Source organism: Parus major, chromosome 2 (assembly GCF_001522545.3).
Source record: "Parus major isolate Abel chromosome 2, Parus_major1.1, whole genome shotgun sequence".
Lineage (NCBI taxonomy): Eukaryota > Metazoa > Chordata > Aves > Passeriformes > Paridae > Parus > Parus major.
Window position 1 is genome coordinate 137,546,350 of NC_031769.1, and position 23,382 is coordinate 137,569,731.

A 23,382-nucleotide genomic window follows, 5' to 3' on the forward strand; every position below is an offset into this window, starting at 1 on the left:
AGTATTTTTTGTAGGGTTGGTTATTTAGAGTGCAGTGGCTCTGTGGTTAATTGCTGCTTCTTGCAGCCACAGTATGTACCTTGCAAATTTTCTGTGTGATGACGTGAGGATGACAGCATGGCTGAATGGGAGAGGGTAAAATGCAATGTAAGAACAGAGCCTTTCTCTCTGCCAGAGCAGGAGAAAGAATTGCATCAACAAACGGTGAGCAGTGTGAAAGCAGAAAGAGCTGTAATAGAGCTATTGTGTGATTATAATGGTTTTAAGGGAGCAAGAAAGATGGGACATGAACAGTCAGACCTGTGTGTTTCACCCAATACTGTTGCATTTGAAATTAATTTCTTTGTGCACGTAGAAATACTCTACAATTAGTTTAACTGAAGAGAACACTAAATTAACAAGTTAACTCAGAATTTGAATTCATAGAGCTGTACAAAAGGGTTTTGATATTTCCCTGGTTGTGGTTCTTGGACATCACTTTTTGTCTGAGCAGGCACATTTTTTCTATGCCTGTTAGATGCAAATGCAGTTCCTGCCTGCCCATTTTTCTATGACTGTTTAATATGCACTCAGCCACTGGTGTGGCCCAATTCTGGAGGATGGTGTGTCCTGCCCTTTCTTCAGGCTGTCAGGGCACCTTCTCAGCAGTGATGAGTAGGATTCCCTGAGGCTGGGGAGGAAGAATTTGACTCCTGTTACCACCTCTCTTCTGTATGTGCTGTTGGACAAGTGGAGGTGGACACCAGCAGCTCCAGATGTGGCAGGAAAGAGAAGCAATTATCTGCACCCAAAGGAATCACTTGGCTGGATTGCACCCCAAGGGAGAGCTGGGCCAATAAGACCATGTTTCACTGAGACAGTGATGGGGTGGAAAGGGAGGAACCCAATTTCAGCACACAGACCTTTGCAGCAACTTCCTTGGTGGGACTGAACTCCCCTGTGCTGTGTTTAAATTGTCAAGTCCATGGATGGTAGAGAGAGAGAGAGCCTTTCACATCTACAGCTGGGCATTGAACCACTTTGATGCTGCCGTTGATTGCCTGTGGGCATCCTCTGTCTACACAACATCACCCAAATACTGCTATGGGGTCTTTGTCAATAACTGCCAAAGATATCTTCTTTTCTGAGTACTTGGATTTTGTGATTGTTTCAAGAGACAAAGTCTGGTTTTGAGGCACCAAGTGCAAAATTTTTCTGCATCATTCCTCTGTCTTCTTGAGGTTTCAATATGTCAGTCTTCTCAGACTTTTCAAAACACTTCTCAACAACAGTAACTACCCATTCCTTGTATCCCGTGTTGGGTCGCAACCCACGCTGCGTCAAACCAAGCTTCTTCTCTCTAGCTCCAGAGACGGGAATAGCCCAGTTTCCCAACGGCTCCACCAGCCTGCCAGCTACTCTCAGTTTATTTTGCTGCAATCCAAAAAACACACCCTACTTTGAGTATTGACACATCTCCCAAGTGTGGACACCCTTCCCAAAAATGTGAGCCTATGTTAGTCTTCCCTAACTGCGGCCAGGAGAAAGAGGCTTCTGCAAAACTGCTGGTGTTTAAGCACCTTGACCTTTGATGTCTCAGTCTCTCCCCATCAAAGAATGCAAAGACCTAATCTATCTTTAACTGACACTGAATTTCCATTGTTTTAAATGGGATTAATCATCCTTTAGGATGTGTCATTTCACTCATCTAAAGTGCCATAGGCAGAGTTATAGCACAGCCCAAATAAAAAACCACTTATACTGTCAATGGACAAAAATTTTGTTCTGTCGGCTGACAAAGTTCTGCATATCCAGAATGATGTATAGCTTACTTGCCAGAAATTTTCTTTATTTATTTAAAAGCAAATGAAGATTTTCCTTCTTAGATAAAGAAATAAAGGAGAAAAATACTCTCCAGAAAGTTCTGTCTTCACCATTATTGAACCACACCCTGTCTTCTTCATATAAGAAATATTGCCAAAGCCACAGTCTTTCATCATGTGGTTCCTTTTAAATAACCTCCTAGGTACTAAAGGTCAGGATGATTTTAAAAAAAATAGCGTGGTAGTATGAAAGAACTTTTTTTAAATGCAAAAAGACAAACAGAGGAATCCTACGCAAACTTGCCATAAATACAAGGGATGAAGATGATGATGAGTAGAATAAACTACATTCAAGTTACGTTCATCTGCTTTACTTCATCTCAAGTTTTGTTCAGTTCAAAAGTTTAATATAAAAACAGAATTATTCAATTAATTGCAATTCTGCATCCATTTTTATAGTCCTTTCCCATAGATTTGTCCTTGAACTCCACTGTGAATAGTCACACAATGACCATAGCCTTAGCTCTGTATATATTTTTTTGTCTCCTCACTACTGAGCTTATTGCCAATATTGCTTCTTCATCTAAGGTAAAGGAAGAAAATGCAAAACTTTTTTTTTTTCACCAGTTATTTGTGTCCATTTTTATTTCTCCATGTTATTTAATCAAAGAAATTTTGAAAGGTGGGCCTTTCCCATATGTGACTTTTGTCCAAAATTGAATAGTTTCCGATAGTCTGCAGAAATTACTGGTACCTTTTTCTATAAATATTTGCTTATTTCTGAGACATGGTTTTGAAATACTTTAAGGCTGAAAATTTGGGCACTTTGAAGGTGATTCATGAGCAAACCAGACACTTCTGCCTAGGTATGGCAATGCTGACCCATATCAGGACAGGCAGGCTGGGTATCTGGGGGTGGCTGGGTTGCAATCCCCACTACAGCCTGTGGAAGCCCCAGGATAAGTTGTGTTCCTCATTTAAGGTGTGTGTGAGCACGAGTGTGTGTGGGGTGTTTGGTTTTGGTTTTGTGCACATTCCCAACCATCACTAAAACATCATTATTCAATTCTCTACACTTTTAAAAAGCTATCTAATACCTGGCTTTATTTTAAAAACATTCAGCCTACAGCAGACTATACTATTGATTTTTACTCTGAGAGCATTCCTGGGCCGTGGTCAGGGACCAGGTCAGGGTCTATTGTGCTCGGTGATGTGCATAGCATAAAAAATGTTATTACAGAGCTTAGTGTCTAGTTTCTTCATTAATTTCTCCCATACTCTGAAGCATTTTCTGGGACCCAAGAGACTGCCTTGATGGAGGACAAATACATATAAAAAAGCATTTAAAAAGCAGGGTTGTAAAAGATTTTGGAATCATAAGGTTGTGCTTTAAACCCATGGTATTTTTTGATAGCTCAGGGTTGTTTCCATGCTTCAAGAGCAGACCTGAGTAGATGACAGCTAAAGAACCTGCCTTAAAGCTCATCTCACTGTCTCCCCCAAATACTCGGAAAACCGCTTTTCCTTTCTCTCAGTGAAGGGGAAGCTGACAGGACAGGACAATCCCTGCCCCTGGCTGGGGCAACAGAGGCAGAACACTCCTCTTGCTTCCCTGTTCCTCTACTCCTTTCCATCCCAAGGCAAGGCCAGCCTCACCTCTGGCCAGAGGATGGCAAAACATGATCAGCAGCCAGGCTGGGAGGAGAGCAGACTCTATTACACTGGCAGGTCAGGGCACCCTGAGCACAAAAATCCCTCTTCAACTCACCCCCAAGGCCTAGCTCTGGTTATTTGTCCCCTCACACCTCACATTTTCCTCCCCAGAGCAGCATTTCCTCCAAGCCAGGGACACAGGGACCCCTCTCCTACCTGCTGCCCATTGCACATCTTCTTCCTCCTGCAGCCTTCCTTATAAAACAAGCTACCACCCCCAAACCCACATTTTTTTCCAAGCATTCCTCCCACTTTCAGTTTGCATCACCCTCTCCCTCATTATCCTGGGTCTTGCTTTTGTTTGTCTTGGCTATTTTGGGCTGGAGGCTCTTTGGGGAAAGGAACACAGTTTAAATGTCTGCTCAGGATGTGTTCAAGTCATTGCAGCTGAGTGAAGCTGAATTGATAAAAGAGGCACAAACTGGCTGAGAAGTGTCTGCCTGAGCATGGACAACTGATTCACTGAATCAGCTTTAAAAGGTATAATTCATTAAGCACGTGTAACTTTTGAGTTTAGGAAGCAAAAATCCTATTTTGAAATGCACAGGTTATAGTTCAATGCTCAATTTTCCCAGGAAATCCACTCCAGGGCATACTCCACTGTAGTGAAGCATAGCATGTTCACATGGTAGTTATAGCTTAAACTGGAGGCTCTGGCCGCAAGCACCTTCTTCACTATTGTCATTCCTGAAGGACCACAAACACTGCATTGTTTACAATAAGAGTTACACATAACTACTTGAAAAATGGAAGTATAAATGTATAAATTAAAACCATGTACAAAGAAACAACTCTGCTTTTCTCTAGAGGGCTCTATCTCTGTGATAAATTTTTACATTATAGTGCTACTTGATACTATAACTATACTATGAATTACAAAATTGTTCTATATGTAGAAAGGATTAAGATGATCTTGTGTATAGGGTGTGTGTGATCTTCATTTTGTTGCCAGTAAGATCCTTATTCTCACTTTAACACCTAGAACACCCCAAACCTCCACACCTGTCAGAGTCACGGAAACATCTGGTATCTATTTTGCAAATTTGAGAGTCTGTTGTTATAATCTTTTAATTACATGTAAAACCACTTTCTGTTGTAGAAGTATGTAAATTATCCCAAATGAATCAACAGAAAACTAGGAAATTTTTTCATGTTCAGCACCATTTCTCAGCTATACCAATAAATGAGATGCTAATAGCCTGTGAAATTTAAAAGGGAGTTTATTCCTTTTGATAAAAAAAGTGATGTGAGAATTCAGTGAAAAATAAATCCCAAATATTTTAAATCAGTATGTCCCATTTGTATCCACTAGATAGAGAGCAATTCTGGTGAGCACCTATCGTATCAACCAGAAATCTCTTTCTCTTTCCATTCCTTGCTTAAGATCCTCTCATCTGTAAGAGATGAGTATTTGTCATACAAGGCTAAAAGCTTGTGGATTTCCTTTCCTTACACAATGGAAAAGAATATGTTGAATATTCAAGCTCTGTTCACATGGTTTAAAGAAAAAGCCCCAAGAGCACAGTCATTCTCTGAAACCACCAAAGCCTTTGGCTTGCATTGTGAATGACCACTGGTCCTTAAAATTGTGAGCTTTTGACAATGACACTCATCCACTCTCTGTTCTGTTTTTATGGGGCTCAGGGCTTTGTAGGTGCCTCATTCTATAGCTGAGAGAAATGGTAAAGGACTATTTTTTATGTGACCTCTCTGTGCTCCCTTCCTTTAAGCGCAGTGGCAATAAGTGAGGCTTTCCAAGCTCGTCAGGCCCATTCATCATCTTTCCTCCATGAAATTACAAGCTGTGGTTAGGGCAAAGGTCGTGAGCTCTCCAAGAAAGTCACTGGGCCAAGAGAGGTGCTGGGCCACATGTGTCTATGGAACTTGAATCGGTCATATCACAACCACCTGGGCCTTTTAGACTGAAACCATTAAGCCTTTCTTAGCTTCCTCTACACCTTTTCAGTGACCATGAAAATCCAGTGCTGATCAGTATTGGTTCACATATTAACTACTAGACCAGACAGGGAGCAGCAGAGACCCAAGCCCTAGATAAAGTGCAAAATCCACACAGTCTGACTTTGTAATTAGTTCCTACTGTAGAATCAAGAGTAAAACACCAGTCAAAAAGTAAACTGAAAAATTTAATTGCTTTATAAAATAAGATTATAAATTCTATATAAAAATCCAGCTTCTTAAATATGGTACATTCACTTCCTCACAGAATATTTAAATATTCAGGTCACTTGAGCTATATTTTCACCGTATTTGAGTTAAAATCATTGGATAAATTAAAACATCCTTACCAAAAGATACCACAACTTATACAAATAATACTAAGCAACAATACATTTTTTATATACAAATTGTAAAGAAATTATTAACTCTTAGGGCATGCTACAAAATTTTGCCAGAAAAATATATGGAATCATTTCTGTTTAACTAGAAAATATACAGTGTGCTTTCCAATTCTCTTCCTAAAATTCAGTCTCATACAATTTCCATTTAACTTAATAAATATGTACAACAAAAATGTTTATTCCTTGAAGAATATAAATAGCAAATACTGTATTTGTATTATATACTGTATACTCCAGGATTAGAGCCTGGTCTGGCATTCCTTTCTCATCTAGTGACTACAGTGGGACTTTTCAACTCTGAATGTGCAAAAATGCAGAATCAGGCTCTAAGTGTTACCATTGGGTTAATAGCTTTCACAAAAGTGATTTTTATTAAAGAGAATTTAAAAAAAATCAAAAAACATCTTCAAAACCACTGCAGGAGACTTAGGACTATTCCAGTCAGGCATTTCTATAAATAGTAAATCAAAATGTGCTGAAATAATGTTCCAGTTTAATTACTGCTGGCAGTAATTAGGGAAAAATAGTCAGTGGAGAAAGAAACATATCTTAAGTTAGACACATCTTACTTTCACAGATTTAAGTTGGTTCCCTACCATTTCTAAAAAGAGTTTCTGGTATAATCTATACATTGTAAATCTGTGAAGAAACTTAATCACCTTTTTCAGGCTTTGGATGGTTCGTTTTGGAAAGTGGTACATTTTCAAGTGCTTCAGTCCATACATTAAACCTTTAATGGTGTCTTGGTCACCATTCTTTATTCTCCACAGATTGAGAAGCTTCAGAACTTGCTCTGTGGGTTGACATAGTTTCATTGTGCGCTCAACATCTTCTTTTCCAACTTTCTTGCCTGGCAAGCTTGCCATCAGCATGTTGAGATGTTCAAAGGTGAGGTTCACATGGCCAATGTGTTTTAAGACACTGTTTTCGCAAAGATCAATATCTATAGAAAGCAAAAAGAGAACAGAGGTAAGTACAGCACATTACAACTTTACTGCAGCCCACCAAAAAACTTCAAAATTCCAGGATGAAATTGCTTTCCAAATTTCTTTGCTTCAAGTAATTCTCTCATCTTTGCTTTTTTGGGACCATCTATCCTGTAAAATGTTGTGTATCTTTCTGTGATAGGACTCCTAGTATTTGGTTCCAGTGAACGAAAATTTAGTTCATTCTCTTCAGAAATGCCTAGGCAAACTTTGTTAAAATAGTAATTTTGAATTTGAAGTACTCTAGATACTTCTCAGACTAGCAGAGGGGTAAAAAAAAATCCTTTCTGCAGCATTTTTCAAATCTGTTTTGAGTGGACAAAATGTCATTCGAATGTGGTGGTTGTTGATGGTGGCTTACATGAAGAGCTGGCCTGACTGTTGTAAAAAACCTTTATATTAGTACTGCAGCACTATTTCATCTTTGAAGTGTGTCTTGGTAGATTCAGCACAAACAAAGCAATGAATCAGCATGACAAAGAGGTGCCAGAAGGGAAAAAGAAGGGAAAGCCTCTCTATGTATTCCTCACTCCCATGCGCCCCCACCCTGTGGATAAATGTTTCAGTCCAACATGTCAACCTCTACTTTACAGAAGACAAACTGCACTCTCAGCTGCAGGGAACCATCTCCCTCTAACCTCAGTTGCTCAGATATTACAGTGGGAAACATTTTCCTCAGTTGATCAAAATTATTTGTATATTGGGCAGTCTCAAAAGGGGAACTTGGTCATTGCACAACACATGCCCCAAAGTGGGCTACAAGTCTGGGAAAAATTCCGTTCTTGACTGATCTGGAGAAGTGGAATTCTGTTCCTGCTTCCCCTTGACTTCTCTATGTTTACTGCATTGATGTATCTCAGTGAAGGCCTGCAGGCCCTTCTCCAAGCACAACACATCCCCAGGGGATATTTGATCCAAGCAATTTTTAAAATGTCATTCAGAAGGTTGTTTGTAATGCACATGCTATCACAATAAGATACCTTGGATAATCTTCTTGACCATGTCCTGTTCCTTGTTTTGCTGCTTCCACAATTTCAAAAGTTGGAAGGTCTGCTCTTGAGGGCTGTGCCTTTGTTTAATCCTTTCAATATTTTCTGTGCTAACCTTTGTCCCAGGCAAGCTGTCTGCTAGTATGTTCAGCCAGTTAGATGTGAGATGAGTAGGAACAGCAAACCTGAACATAGCCTCCTCACACAGGGTTACATCTGAAATGAGAAAGAGAAGATGTCAATTGTTCCAGTCTCTTACCTTGCCCATCTCAGAAAAAAACCCAAAACAACCATGAAGCAAGAATGATAAGGAAAAGCATTTTAAAAACAGACTAAGAAATTGTCTTTATAGTGCCATTTCTCTTTGTGCTTGAGTTTTTTTTGGCCTGAACTATAATAATTAAAATTCTACTATGGTCATCACCATAGCAGGCAAAGAGTTAACAAGCTAGGTATTTTTATCCTGGGTTTTGGTAAATTAATGTTAATGATAACTAAAGGTATGTTTTCAGAGCACTCTTACTTAACATGATACACACCTATTCCACATTTTTGAGGCGTTGTATCTGTATTTTCCTGACAGATGTTGTCACGAACCTCATTTCCTTTCAAAGCTATTTTGAAACCCAGGGCACTACAGTTTGTGTGCTTAAGACAGGCTGCTTTGGAGGAGGTTTCATTTGAGAAAAATCCCTCTGGACATCTCTCACATACAGTGTCACTCTCAGGGGTACCTGTGGAAACAGGAAAACAATGCATCCAATTACACATAACCTCAACGGTAGGAAAATATTTTAAAAATAATATAAAAAGCAAGGAAAACATTCCTCTCTAAACTGTCATGCTTCTGCTTTTTGTGTTTGTGATCTATTAAGGAATCGCTTAGGAAAAGAAAAGAGACAGAAGATGCCTTAGGAGAAGGATGTTCCTGCTGATGGAATACAGTAAATAGTACTCTTAAATATGCCTGTTACCAAATTTAAAATCAGTGATAGCTGATCAAATCAGTAATTTAGTAAAGTAATATCTTTAAAACCTCAATTATTTGAGACTGTTCAGACATTACACTATGCCTGATCTTCATCCTTCAACTATACAAATATTCTGTAAAGTAATTAAGTGGCAGAAAAAAGTGTTCTGAATTTCACTCTGCAATAGCTGCCCAGAACCTTACTTGAACGGGTTACTTCAGTTCTAGATAAAAATACAATCCAACTAAAGACAACAATTTTGAAATTATTTTTGGGGCTTGAATAAAATGTTATTAAAAGTGAAGAAAGCAGTGTCCAATATAAAAAAAAATAAAATTAATACACATACATGTTTTGCTTGGTGATTATAATGCATAGTTTTACTTCAGAACTAAATATATGATAAAACAACAGAATGACAACATGTTTCTAGCACATTTAAAAGGAGTAAGAAAATTAATCTATGATCTGAAACTATGCAGTCTAACCAACAGTGGCAGGAAAGTAACAGCACCAATAACTGGTGTATATTCACTCCTAATTCATCCTTATTCATCCAACATTTAACAAGTCTGAAGTCTGGTATCTAATACTGCATTACCGAACTTGAATTTAAGCACACACTTAAAATTTATTTGAAAAATTTAGAAACTACATTTGAATAAGAAAATACCTCCATCTAGTGTATTTTTAAAGTATTTACAGGTGGATGTTTAAGTTAGTTTTTTAGGGATTTTTGTAGGTTTTTTTTTTGCTTTTTTTTAATTTCATTTTGGGAAATCCTTAGAGAAAAAGAGTACGTTTTCAATCAGCTGTGAAATCAAGAATAGTACTTTCATACCACCTGACCTAGCACTTCATTAGACAACGAGTGAAAATGAAAGAGTTTATAGTTGCCAGAGACAGTGTATGTGCCAGCCCCCTCCCAAATTCTGTGCTTTCTGCAGCCACACCTTTGCCTTGTGCGAAGTGCACTGCCTGCAGCTCCGGGCTGCACCTGCACTGCGCAGGCAGCAATCAGCTGTTCTGAGACATGCATTTTAGCAACTTTCCCTGCTACAGACAGGCTGCTGTTGTGTTCTGGCAGCAAGGAAATGGAAGAAAGGAGTGTTCCTGCAAGTGGTGCATCATTCTGCTCAGAGCTTACTGCATAATCTTTGCAGCACAAGAGAGGAATATACCGGGTAATCCATCAGTGTTCTCAGGACTGATCATAAAGTCACCCTCCAGCTCTGCCAGCTTCTTCACTGGTTATTTCACCACTCTTGCTCAGGGCACAAATTGCCGCTGTCTGTCTGCCCTTCTGCCACTCCCTTCAACTCTCCTGGAATCCCCCATTCTTCCCAGGGAAACACCACCAGGGAGACAGAGCTGCCTTGCAGCAGTGCTGCTTTCCCAATACAATGCTGCTATAAACCCTGCCTCGTATAGGGCACTAACAAAAAGGGACTACAAAAGCAAAGTGATATCCCAGAGTCATCATGAGCAACGGGCACCAGGGAAACAGATTTCTTATGCTTTAAGCCTTAAATGAGGCACTGGAACACACCATCTCCCTGTGTGGGAATGGAATAATATTTTTCTGCTATTATGTTTTATTCTACCTGAATTTGCTTCATTACAGAGTTCAAGGCTATCATATGGCAAAAAGCAGTAACACAGTGCAGTACATGCTTATTAAACTCTTAGTTGTTGCCACACTTCAAAAACTGACTATTGACACAGGGGGATGCAATTATTTTTACAATGTTTTCATTCCTTTTTTGAGGTCTGCTTAGGTTTAGCTGGTTCAATCTGATGGTGTTTTGGAAACCAACTTTTCAATATATTACAAAATTCAACATTTAATCTTCTTTAAAAGCTTGCTTCATTCTGAATTGAAGGATTGAAATTTGTCTGCCGTGTTTAACCGTGCTCATAGGGATGCAGCAGGCTGGTTGCTCAGACAATTTATACTTTGTTCACCTCCCAAAGTCTTTCTGAGGATTTTGTTTCTGGCCCCTTTTGACTTGCTGCCGAGATACAGTGGAACCTCATTAACCCAAGCTCCTGGGTATAATAGTTTAGGTTAATGAAGGTTTAAAATATGGAAATATGGTAGCTGCCAGTGGAAATGCTTAACCGTGGAAGGGCATCAGGGTAAAGCTTCATCAACCAATTACTCAAGGACTAGTGAGCAGCTACCGCAGCGACATTTCTCCTTACATCAAAGCTGCTCTCTAGTGAGAGGTTCATAACCCAGAAAAGGACTCCCAGTCTGTCATTCAGCCCAGCTCTAAAATGTACAGGCCTGCCCTAGTGTTTCTCACTGCAGGTACGTCATTCCTAGTGAAATCATTCTGTAGTCTGGTTGCCTGCGGGTGTCTGAGACACTTTGTTTTTCTGCATTTCCTTCTTCAGTGCTCTCTTCCAGGCAGTTATCAAGCTCTGGTACAACGACAGTTTACAGTTCTTTCAGGTTGTGTTAAATACTGGAGCTAAACTGGGCCACGGCATTTGCCAAACAATAAATGATGTATTTTGTTTTGAGGGAAGAACAAATTATTGGTTTAACAATTTATGTTGTCTTAAATGAAGAATACACTCCACTAAAAAGTACTGCTTTGCTCTATATCCCCACCAGACTTTCAGCACTATGCCAGCCTGCTTGACAAAGAAATGGTTGTTTGCTTGATAATAGTAACAGTTTCCCTAAGAATTCCACCTAGGATGCTGATAATTAATTTTTGCCACATATTGCACTGATGCTAGAGCTATATTAATGTTGTTATAATTATATACTGGGTGTCACACATGTAGTGCTCCTGGCGTTTGTCAAGATGCACAGTTGCTTGAAACAGCAGATTTCAAAATGAAAAACATTATTATTTATCACACACACAAATACTACATTCCGGATAATGTTCCTTTAAAAGAGGCAATCCATCATGTTTCTCATTAGAGTGCAATTTGCTACATTTGCTACTGCCATTAAGTTACATATTACAGGAGGAGCGGGGTATTCCACTGAGAAACCTTCCTTTGGCTACAGTCCAAACGATGCAGACTAGAACAGGTTCAATTGGCTTCACAATTTACCGTCCTGCAATTTCGTCTGGACAAGCCTCTTTCCTAATCGTGTATGTGCCACGAGTCGTGGCCATGGGGCAGAGCTCTGATTACGGCTGTGCGTGTGGAGGAGCGGGACCCACCTGCCTGGGCAACACCGAACCCGGGCGGACACTCCGTGTGCCTCAAGCAGAACTCCAGCTCCAGGTACCTGCCCGGGACGCACTCGCAGATGCGGTTCTGGGTGCTGGAGCACTCCTGCCTGACGAACTGCAGCTCCTTGCAGACGGTGCTGCAGTACTGGCACTCCTCGTTGCTGTTCCACTCGTCGGCGTAGTACTGAGCCGGGCACGGGGCGCACTGCGTCGGGCTGCTGGCGCTGCAGTGCCGCTTCACGTAGCTCCCGGGAGGACACTGGTCACACAGCAGCTGGCGAGATGTCCCCGGGTCGTAATGGAGATACTTGGGGGGAGAGTCATCCTGGATGGTCCACTTGACAGAAATGTCCAAGAGCTATAGCAACAGGAAAATAAAATATCCCTTCCTTTTAGCTCCAGGATGTACGATGATCACAAGTAAACCTGCACTTCAATGAGTTTATGAGTCTACTCATGTCACTGCCTTCAAACACATATTTGCATTAGAAATTTCCGAGATACTGGCCAGCTTCCAGACTCTCCCATGTCTGTCTTAGAATGGGAAAGTTTTTGGATCTAGCAAATCTTCCTGACCTAAGTGATTCCCTCCTTAGATGTAGATCCTATTCTTCTCCAATTTACAACATTTTAATATCACTAGACAATGACCTTTTACTGCCTGGCGCCAGAGAATTTGTCCAATGCACGGCAAAGGTGGGGATTATGCACCTTTGTATTCCTGTATTCAAATGCAAAAGGAATTGTGCCTGAGCGTGTGAACCTGACCACTGTACTTCACTGTCACCAGAGATACCTTTAAAGGTGATTCCTTACACTATTTCTCTTACAGTATTTTTTTACCAGAAATTAATGGCTAGAACAACAGTTTACTTTTTAATGCCTTCCATTTAATTTTGCACTGATATGCAGAAGCTCTTGTGATTTAATGTGGCAGCTACATCAAAGATGAAAACACAGCTTGAGACAAAGGTAAAGAATGATGCAAGTTATGAAGGGCACATTGAGGACTTAATTGCATGAGCTGGAAGAGACCAGGCCAATGCTTTCATTTCCTACCTAAAATCACATGCTCACAGTTGTTGTGAAAAGCTGGTTCAGTACAGGCACATGCCATGACAACTAGAGTCCTCCTGCTTCCTACAGCAGTCTGCTTTGCTGGTGTGATTGGGGACCTAGTGGTCTGAGACAACCTCCATATCACTTCATTTTGGTCTTATAATTGAAAATTTAGTTTTGTGATTCCACCAGTCTACCACAAAAAAAACTCTTGAGAACCACCCTGATCCCCACAGGGTCTGCCAATAGCTCACTCTCCTCACTGATAACCCAGCTCTATCCCAGCACCGCGTGTACGGCTGCAGGTGCCACTTCTCTTCCAAAACTTGTACATTTTGTAAAGATGAAGTAAACTGGATCTGACTTAAGAAATTTTTCTGTGTATCCAATAAAATTATAGATCTAACTGACTTGTCTTTGTTACTATTTTAACCCCTGACAGTTAATACAGAGTTGCCAATTCAATTTCAAACATATATTTTCTCTTTTCCAAATGTCCCCAAAGTAAAATTAGAATTTACTTTTTCTTTTTTTTAAGTCTGCATTTTCTTGAGATGCTTCATTTAAGGGCCTCATTTCTGCCACATCATGGCACTTCTAAAGCCATAATCTTATTAAGTTTGGAAAGGACAATTTAAAACTTCATCTGCATTAACACAATTGACAAGTGATGTGACTTAACTTATGGAACTTTTAGTGCTTAACTTAGGAACTCTTACTGCTTAAGCAAATACACTTAAATGCATTCTCCTGTTGCAACTCTATGAATCCACTTTTCATACAGCTATACTTAGGCTTAGGAATGAAATGCAGATAGTATGGATATTCCCTACAGCCTCTTGTAGCTACCTTTGACTAACTCTGATAACTTATCTGATTTCTAGAGGTGGAGCTGTCACTTTTCTTGTGGTCTCAATGCACAATACCTTTCATTGGGAGAAATTCCTTATTAGTCTTTGAAGTTTGATGAACAACTCCATTTTCCTTAAATGACTGGATCTGTTTCATGTGATCTATTTAACAAATAGGGTGCAGCACATTTTCTAATAGTGAGTGGCTTTACATTGAGGAAAAATGCCCCCACCCTTGGTAAATCTACATTTATGACTCTAGTAATAAGGAAGTCCTAGTAATCTCATTAATTGTTGATGTGAACAGTAAAGTTTTCTTCTATGGTTTTAATTCAGTAATAGATAATACAGCATCCCAGAGTCCAAGACCTGCATGAACACAAGCATTCACTTCACAGAACGTATCTGACTCAACAGGTGGCACAGGTGCTACAAAGACAAGCATCAACCCACACTTCATGCAGGTGTCTGTGGAAACCCAAGACAATTCCCAAGAGAGGTGAAAATCTGACACTGTGAAAATTATTAGGGACAGCAACCAGTCATATGGGCAGTACATCCTTGGGCAGAAACACAGTGTTCCTGCTCTGTAGTGCACAGCTCCCCACAAATCCAGAGCTGTCACTGCAGTAGAATCTGCTCCTCTGGGCAGTGCCTCTGCCCATGGTGACACATTTTCACATAATGAACAGGTGGTGAATCATTTCATTACTGTTAACTCTACTCTGCAACGTGTAGGAGCTAGAATAACAAGATTTTATCTATTTTCCTTACTCAACTATTTACATAGTTGAAACCATGTATGAGGCAAGCAAAGAGTTTTGCTGCAAGAGGCTGATTCAGCATAAAAATTAATTTGAATTCAATAATCAGGGTGTGAAAGCATAGGAGTTTGTAGGGAAAAATGGAGGCACTTGCTTCCTGAAGAACCTACAGCTGTGGAAAACAAGCCAATAAAAACTGAAAACATTTCAACACAACTTGAGAGGAATTGATTTTAAAAATCGAGCAAAACAATACTTAAACCATGTGTGTGCAAGACATACAGAATTTTGTCCTTGGAAGAACCAATAACTATGAACTAATAATGGCAACTAGAATGTTATTAATCTAAATGAGCATAACCAAACCCCATAATAATAGGATTAATAAATCAGAATCACTAAAAGAACAATCAGTCTTTCCATTTGATTTTTTTTTCTTTGTACTTTTAGAAGAAAAGCACATCACACTTGTTTTGCTTTTTTTTCCCAGAAACATATATTATGTAGCTGCAGTAATCCATTGATCAGTGGCTGAGCCACATGTATGCTAGGATCCAACTATTTTATTTAGTAAAATATTACAACAAAAAGATTCTTCAGTCTAACTAAATATATAAATGCAATTAATATATCAGAATTTTACCAGAGTATTTTATACAGAATTTTCAAAACAGAGCTAGATTACCTTAGTGTCTACTATGGGCCTATTAGCAATGCCATAGGACACTGCAAAGAGTCGAGTTCAAGATGTTACCAACATCACTGACACAGTAATGGATGAAAATAATAAAGGACTATTAAATATAAACATCACCTTTTGATCAAGAAATCCCAAATCAAAAACTGAATTCACAAAAATAGTAATGTTTTTCTGTCCTTTTCTTCCAAATCTTCTATGCATCAGATATCAACCACTGCCACAGACAGCATATGAGTCTTTTTAGGGCATTTTTTTCTGGACTTTTTTTAGACCATTAGTATATTGCTAAGTACATTTCTAGACCTCAATCCCCAATACCACACTTCATAAGACTACTGTAGGTTACTAGATAATACTAAAAAAAAAAAGATCTGAAAAATTGTTTTATATATAGGCTGAAAACACATAGCACACCTGAGTATTCTGAATATTGATATGCAACCTGCAAATCAGACGTTATCTTTAAACCAACATCAAGTGCCAAAGCAAAGTCAATTTGCTTTTCAGATGTTTCGCAAGAAATCAGTAATTATGGTGGAAGATAATGAAATACAATTTTCACTAGTTTTACTGTAGCAATTTAGGACAAACAGAATGAAAATACTCTTTTGTCCCCCAGTTCACAGAATAAGCTGGAGGGGAACATCACTAAATTGTCCTTTCTCCTGGCCTAACACACACTGAGTTTGTGCTTACATTAGGAATTTGCATCACCTGTTACAGCAGATTTGCAGAGCAAAACAGATGGTGCAAAGCACCTGACATCCACATTATGTACTATTCTGAGGGGATATTTTGGACTAACTTCAATCTGCTCTCATGGACAAGCATGCATTAGTGGTTACAGTGCATCTGGTGTGTCTCTGGGGTCCATCTCTAGATTTACTTTCATCAGTTCAGTTTACTTTGGTAAATCCACTTTGTGCACTCCAGGGCTGCTCAGATGTGGAAACTAAAATACAGTAAATAAGGATGATCAGGAGGGGCCCTTCAAAAGCATGTTCCTAAGACAAATTAAAATAGTATTTAAATGCATTTTATGTGATTCCTGACATTTTCTCTCCTAAACTATGCTATGACCAACTTGATAGCAGTTTCTTAGCTACACAAAACCTCTGATCTGAATGTCCATATTTAAAGGTAGCCTCCACACTAAGCATCTGAATGTCTTTTGTAGGAAACAGTAAATTTGAGCAAAATTTGAGCACACCAAAGTGCCATGATCAGAACTTACTAGTTCTGAACAGTAGTCTCCCCAAAAGCTTCATAGAAAGAAAGATTTCTTCCATGATCATGCTGGCACTGGCCTGTTTTGCTCTTGCTGGAAAAGGTGTCATGTACTAATTTGAAAGAAGGAAGAAATTACAAGTCCTGCTTCAGTCTACTGGAATCAAAAGTAGGGACAATGAGTATGTTCATCCTATAACCCTTAAGAATCCAAAACTGGCATCTATCAGTGCTGCACATGACCACATTAATGGATTTGCCATTCAGAACATTGTGTAAAGTTCTGTTCATCCTTGTTTAGGAAAGGTTAATTCACTAGGAAGTGCTACAGAGAAATTTTAGAAGGAAATTGAGATCTTTTCCTTGGAGAGGATCTGGACTTTTTCAATAGCTTGGCAAGTCACAAGAGAAGATATGGATTCAGTACAGATAGATGATGAACTCGGAGAGAAGAACTTCCTCCATTAAAGGGTAATGCTGGCAAACGAAAAGGGGATTCTCTTGTAAGAGGAAGATTGGGAACAGCCTTTCACTGAGAAGCAGGTGTAAGAAACCCATGTGTCTTAAATATAGCTTTCAATGCCTTTCTGAAAGCAAATATATTTGGTTTCCTGGAAGAGATGGCAAACAGACTAAAGAGATCCAGGCAGGTTTTTTTCAGTTTTAAATCCCCAGCTAATTCTTCATATCCCAGCACTAAGGGGAGAAAATGATGCTCAGTTCTTTTTCATCTTGACAAATTTTTAGTGTGATTCACTTGTAAACAATTTTTTCTAGGGTTAGTGAAATGCAAGGCTCAGTTTAAAAAAACCTCACAAAGGTTAGGGAGTTCTTTGTTCTATGACTATGAAATGCTATCAATAATAAAATTGTTACAGCAAAAGAAAACTGGAACAAAACCTAATGTCATTAACTACATCTAACAACCTACTGTGTGAAATTGAGTTCTAGTGTCATGGACTCGCTTCTGAAAAAGACTGAAGAATACAATCTTCCTCCATCTCCCTGGGGAAAATCCTGGGCACCTCTCAGGATGGCTGTCTTAGTGTGAGGAATTGGGATGAACTGTAAATATTGAAATATAAGTCTAGTGTCAGTCAGTGTGATGCAACTAAATACTGAGAACTTATTCAACATGAATTACCCAAGGTTAGACAGCAGTTCTTTCATCGTGTCACTCAGCAACATTAGGCCTGAAGCTATATTTCTCCATACCATCCTTATGTCAGCATACACAGTGCTAACATAAAAGGCTTGTGCAGTCCATTTGTTTGATTCCTCAGAAGAAGCTTTTGAAAGAGAAATAATGTGATTGTAAAATTTCATTTCAGATCTTGGGCATAAAAAAATACACGCCCTATTCTTTCATCTTTAAATATAAGGCAAAGAGCCGCTTGATTTCTCTTGTTGAATTAAAATGAACTAGAAGACAAAGCACATGAAGTAAAAATCCTTCAAGCATCATCCCTTTAAATCACTGCTTTGTGGCAGAAAAGAGAGCGGCTTTTCAGCATTTGAAAATATTATTATATAGCTTGGCTTTGTGGTTTTGGGTTGTAGACCAAAGGAGAATGTTTAATTTGCTGAGAAAGATAAATCTGTTTCTGTTTTGCATTCCACAAGTATTCCAAAGCATATTTTCTTGTGTGATAAATCATCGTTCAAGACATCTGTCGGATTGCTCCCAGTGTTTGCACTGGGTTCAAAGTAAAAACTCACAATTCTCTTACTTTGCCTTCTATGCAAAGTATTTGGACAAACCAAAGGCAGGAGGCCTTCACATATCCTCAACGCTTAGACCGAATTCCTCACTGAAATCATGCACAGGCCCAGAGAAATCCCATTGGCAAAATACAGCACTGGATGATATTATCAAGGTCCTCCTCATCAGTAGCTTGTATTTCAGATCCAGTATGTGACAATGGACAAGATCCACATCCACCTACTGAAAATTACCATAGTAAATTACTTGTCATCCTGGGAGAAATTACTCCCATCTAGCTCTCATCCTGATCTTGCTGTCCTGGAGGCCCATGCAATCAGCAGATTTAACCTCTTTGGGCCAGCAGCTCTGCAGCACTGCTGACCCATGGGTTGTTGCAGGCTCACAAGAGCACTGCCCAGATGAAGGACCTTTCTGCAGACCACGACAAAGTGCCAGGTACACAATGAAATCTAACATGGAGTTATCTTCATTGGCTTGAGTTCAGCTTATAAACCTCTTCCCCCATTCTGCCAACTGCTTCATTGTAATCCACTCACTTTGGACATAACAGGACCTACTTTTGTTTGGAAGACACTTTATAAAGTGGAGGCTGCTCTTTTACATAAGGAGTTCAATTGGTGGCTCTCCTGAGTGACCCATATTCAAAACTGAGGCTATGAAACACTGTCTTCATTTCTCTGTCAGTAAAGCAATATGTCAAAAAGTCAAGTCTTGTAGAGTGTTTTTGAGGCACCATTAGTTGTCATTCACAAAGAAATTTAGGGGTCTAAACTACTGTTTCATTTTCACTGGTAGGAAAATGAAATTCAGCTGAAGAGCAGTTTTACATCTTATCAAAGAAGTGCTATATTCAAAGTCTTCATTTACAAGAGTTACATTTGCCTTGGAACTTTTAGAGGGAGAAAGCAGGGAAAGCTAACCAGATACTCTCCAAAATATGTATAACATATTTTGTAACATTTTGGAACACTATTCACCAGAGTGCAAGATTTAGAGCTAACCCAAACCTGAGATGTTTCCACTGTAACTACAGTCTGCTTTTGCACTGACAGAATTACTAACAAAATTACTGACTGCTAGCTAGAGAATTTATGTCCAGTACTATGTGCAAATAGGTGTTTGTAGAGAAGGAACAAAATTTTTTCCATGAGATTTGAACAGTAGGTGTTGCGTCAATTGTGACAATATATTTTAAAAATTCTTCTGGTAACCTTAGTGTTTTATTTTTAACCAAGACACATGCAGACAGACAGAAAGAAAGTCAGACAGAAAGATAACTCCTACCCTCACGGGCTGCAAAGCCACTGCTGCCTACACACAGCAAACCCAACAGGCAGGCCATAAAAAGAATGTCACATGTGTCCAGAGATCCAAAATAGAGAAAGGTCAAGTATAAGGGTCAAGATAGTTACGTGACAAGTAATGAGATTCAGCTCTGGGGAATTTATTTCCATTCAGTCCAATTTAATAATGTTTGTAAGCAGCTTTAGTGTTCCAAGCAAACAACACAAACATGAGCATCAGCAGGTATAACCTTTCTGAAAACTGAGCAAAGAGGCCAAGGCTGAAAGCACATCATGTCCCAAAAGTCTCTTTTGATCCAGAGTCTCCAGACTAGGTTTGGAGACATGTGAGCCAAACACAGAGAACTTTGAAGTACAGTTGTGCCTCCTAAAAGGGTTATTATTAGATGGATACTAAAGCTACTTTTCTGAGCTTTAGCACATCTGACAGTACTTAAACTTCACTAATTTTAATTAAATTTCACAATATTTGTAGTAATAATGCAGTTGGATGATGATCTCTTTGGTATGTATATGATTATTTGATGACAGTCACAGATAAGAAGCCAGGTTGATAACCAGATATTGCTGAAATTCCCAGATTAACTTCCTGTGATTTCATATTGACAAAGCAGGCACAACATCAGACATGGGATGAAAAAGTTGTCCTGAGTTTCAATCTGCTGACCACAAGCCTGACAAACTATGCTTCCCTTGCACCATTAATCACTTTGGGTTTGTTTCTCAAAAAGCTCTTTCAGAAAGTTGTACAGAGAGTAATAAACATGCATTACTCATCAGATCCTGGAAATCTCGTTGCATTTATAAAAAGCTTTCAGAATAAATGGATCTCAGTTCTAATGCTCTGCCACAACATTAATGCTGTTGTACTCACCAAAAACAACCCAGAAGCAAGTTACTGTGCTGGCATAAGCAAAAGCCTACTCTGAATATTATTTTTTTAATGTTTTTCTTTGAAAGTTTCCTTATGCAAAAGATGAAGAGCCTCCAAATACAGGATCTGTCTGTAAGCAGGTTTTAATTAAACTGAACTAATATACAATTCCATATGACTAAATGGATTAAATAACATTTTGAAAGATTTACTGCACTGCTAACATCTCTAAATTTGCATCTGGAAGTATCTTACTAAATCACCAAGTAAACAAAAACTTATTAAAGCAGGGTCTTATACCAGATTTAATAACCCAACTTCTTCTGTAATAACTACTGACACAACTACTAATTCATCACTTTCTTGCATATGAAGCTGAATTTTCTAGGAACAACACACTTGTGGGGGTTTTTTGGTGGAGTTCACAGTGGTTTTCCTGGGTAAGAAAGCCATCCCAGTATCTGAGAATCTGAGATACCAAGAGTGCCACTGCAGCAGAGATTAGAGGCAGGCAGGGATGGAGCTTTTCTAAATCAGAAACAAACATTCTAGCCTAGAGTTTCTAAATTCATTACTCCAGATAGGGTTTTGCTTCAGACCACTATTGTAAGGCCTTACAAAACGAGGGAAGTCAGGGAAAAAAAAGCAAAATAAAAGCAAATCATGCCACTACCTTGAGAATGGGATAAAAATCCCTGCTGTCTCCCTGGAGCTGGACGTGTCCATCACATTCCAAACTCACCAGGAAAGTGTGGAGAGATTAAACGAACAGGGTTTACCAAGAAAACGGAGAGCAGACAAAGCAACCCACAAACAAACAAACAACCCCCCCACCAAAAAACCCCAAAACAAAAACCCCAGCAGAAAAGCCGTGTGTCTCTCCAGCCTGATGTCTGAAGCTGCAATGCAACCCGGAGCCTGTCTACCTCTGCGAAGGGACTCACCACAAGCGTGCAGCACAGGAACTTGTTCATTGTGGTCGGTGGAAGAAACCTCAGCGCGCTGGGAACCAGGCAGAGAGTCAGCGCCAGGCTCCGGCAGCTGCTTACATTCCCAACATTAAAGACGATATATATATAGTCCCGGTGTAACAGGAAGCTTGGGCTCAGCTTTGATCACACATTCCCTGCCATGACCAAACTTTTCTCTCGCGCACTCCCCCTCACCTCCCCCCACCCCCACTCTTTTTATTTTTTTTAAGGAACCTGTAAAACTTGGTGACTTAATGGAACCCTTTGAGCGCCGTAACCACAGACTGGAAAATGCAGGAGGGAGTGTCAGGGGCTGGCCAGGGGAGGGTTTAATTGCTCTCTGGCTGGCTCTGCCGCCCTGCACTCCGCTCCGCAGCGGGGCCGGAGGGGAGGCTCCGGTGACTTGGCTCGGCTTCCCGGGGGCTCCCAGCGGCGGGGCTGGCTGGAAGCGAAGGCCAGGCCAGGGCGGGGAGGCTGAGGAGAAGGAGGGTCCCCGTTCGCTCCCCTTCCCTGCTGAGGCAGGAATGCGAGGGACGGCGCCCGCCTTTCGCCAAGGCTGCCGGGCGCCGGCGGCCTGCAGCGGCCCGAAGGGCTCGGCCCGGGGGAAAGGCCCGGGGGAAAGGCCCGGGGCAGCGGAGACACGGGGCTCTTTCTGTGACTTCTTAGCGACAGTCGTGTCTTCAGCATGCTCCTGTCCACAGGAGAAGCCCCACTCAGGGCACTGTTCTTCCTTCCCCTTAGTTTAAGTTAGAAAAGGGCATTTTTCTAAAGCCATAAGTATCAAACCTGACTGTTCGTGCTTCCCGGGATTGCTCCGAGCGCTCCACAGAAGCCCTGGTGAACCTGTGTGTGCCTGGTGTGGAGCAGAGGAAAGAAGAGAAAGGATTTCCTTTCCCAACCTGCAGATAGCTATAAAGAATTATGGGAGCCTGTGGAATCCTGGGGTAGAAGCCAAACCTGATTTGCCTCCAGATTTCACAGATGGGTTTTTTTCCTCCCTTTTCACAGGCCAGACCAAAACCTCAGCTCTGGCTATACCAGCGCTTGAGCATTTGAAACTGGGGCCCCTGTTGGCACTGGGCTGTGCAGTTTTGCCCCTTTCAGTCGCAAGGCTGAGCAGGATTGACAAGAATTAGGTGGAAAAAGCCTGCATATTATTTCATAAAAATTCAGCTATATTGTCTGGAAACCATCATCTTCAAAGTCAGCCTCACATGTGCCTCCTTACAGTCCATAGCCATTTGAACATGTGTCAAGCATAACCTAAGATTGAAACAGATGCTGGTTGCACTTGTCAGGATGATAAAAATCCAAGACACTTGAATTGTAAGTTCTCTGTAAGAAGTGTTGTGAAAACTGGCACAGAGGCATTGCTGGTATTTGATGGGTAGTAGTCAGAAAACTGGCACCCAAGGGAGCATTGCTGGTATTTGATGGGTAGTAGTCACCACTTGATTGGTATTGTACCTGGAATGGATGATGCAAATGTTCCTGTAATCTTTTCAGAACTTTTTAGTACTTTAGCACTTACTCTTAAATATATTTATGAATTTACCGCCCAGATAAAAGCACAGTACTGCCAATAGATGAATTTTACCTGTACATTCTTACATTTTCGTTTTGTTGGGGTGCTGGGAAGGATTATTCTTGACATGGACATATTTGAGCATGTCAGAATAGCCATGTGTGGGTATGGTGTTCTCCATACAGGAACCAACTTCAACCATAATGCTACACCAACTCCATCAGCTCAAGTTATTATTCATGAGCAGAAGTTTAAACTAAATTACTTTTATCCTCTCAAAGGCCAAGACCCAGACGTGACAATGTGTCTCTTCTGATTGGAAGCAGCTCCAGTGTCAGGTCAGGGGAACCTGGGAGG

At 40.2% G+C, this 23,382-nt stretch overlaps 1 protein-coding gene across 1 annotated transcript; it reads right to left on the reverse strand.

Annotated features, from left to right (window-relative positions):
* Positions 1 to 5,641: 5,641 nt before the first annotated feature.
* On the reverse strand, positions 5,642 to 21,789 carry TNFRSF11B (TNF receptor superfamily member 11b). The gene is made up of 5 exons (XM_015619920.2): positions 21,474 to 21,789; positions 12,013 to 12,382; positions 8,390 to 8,584; positions 7,842 to 8,066; positions 5,642 to 6,818 (listed from the first exon to the last, which is right to left on the reverse strand). Exons 1-5 carry the CDS (start codon positions 21,501 to 21,503, stop codon positions 6,430 to 6,432), a joined length of 1,209 nt encoding a protein of 402 aa, XP_015475406.1. The 5' UTR covers positions 21,504 to 21,789; the 3' UTR covers positions 5,642 to 6,429.
* Positions 21,790 to 23,382: the final 1,593 nt, after the last annotated feature.

Bases quoted from the DNA above. Each gene is read 5' to 3' on its own strand.
- TNFRSF11B (XM_015619920.2), bottom strand. From the start codon at position 21,503: ATGAACAAGTTCCTGTGCTGCACGCTTGTG. The intron at 12,383-21,473 runs GTGAGTCCCTTC...CTGTTGCTATAG, and splicing joins TCCTGTGCTGCACGCTTGTG to CTCTTGGACATTTCTGTCAA. The intron at 6,819-7,841 runs GTATCTTATTGT...TGCTTTCTATAG, and splicing joins GGTCAAGAAGATTATCCAAG to ATATTGATCTTTGCGAAAAC.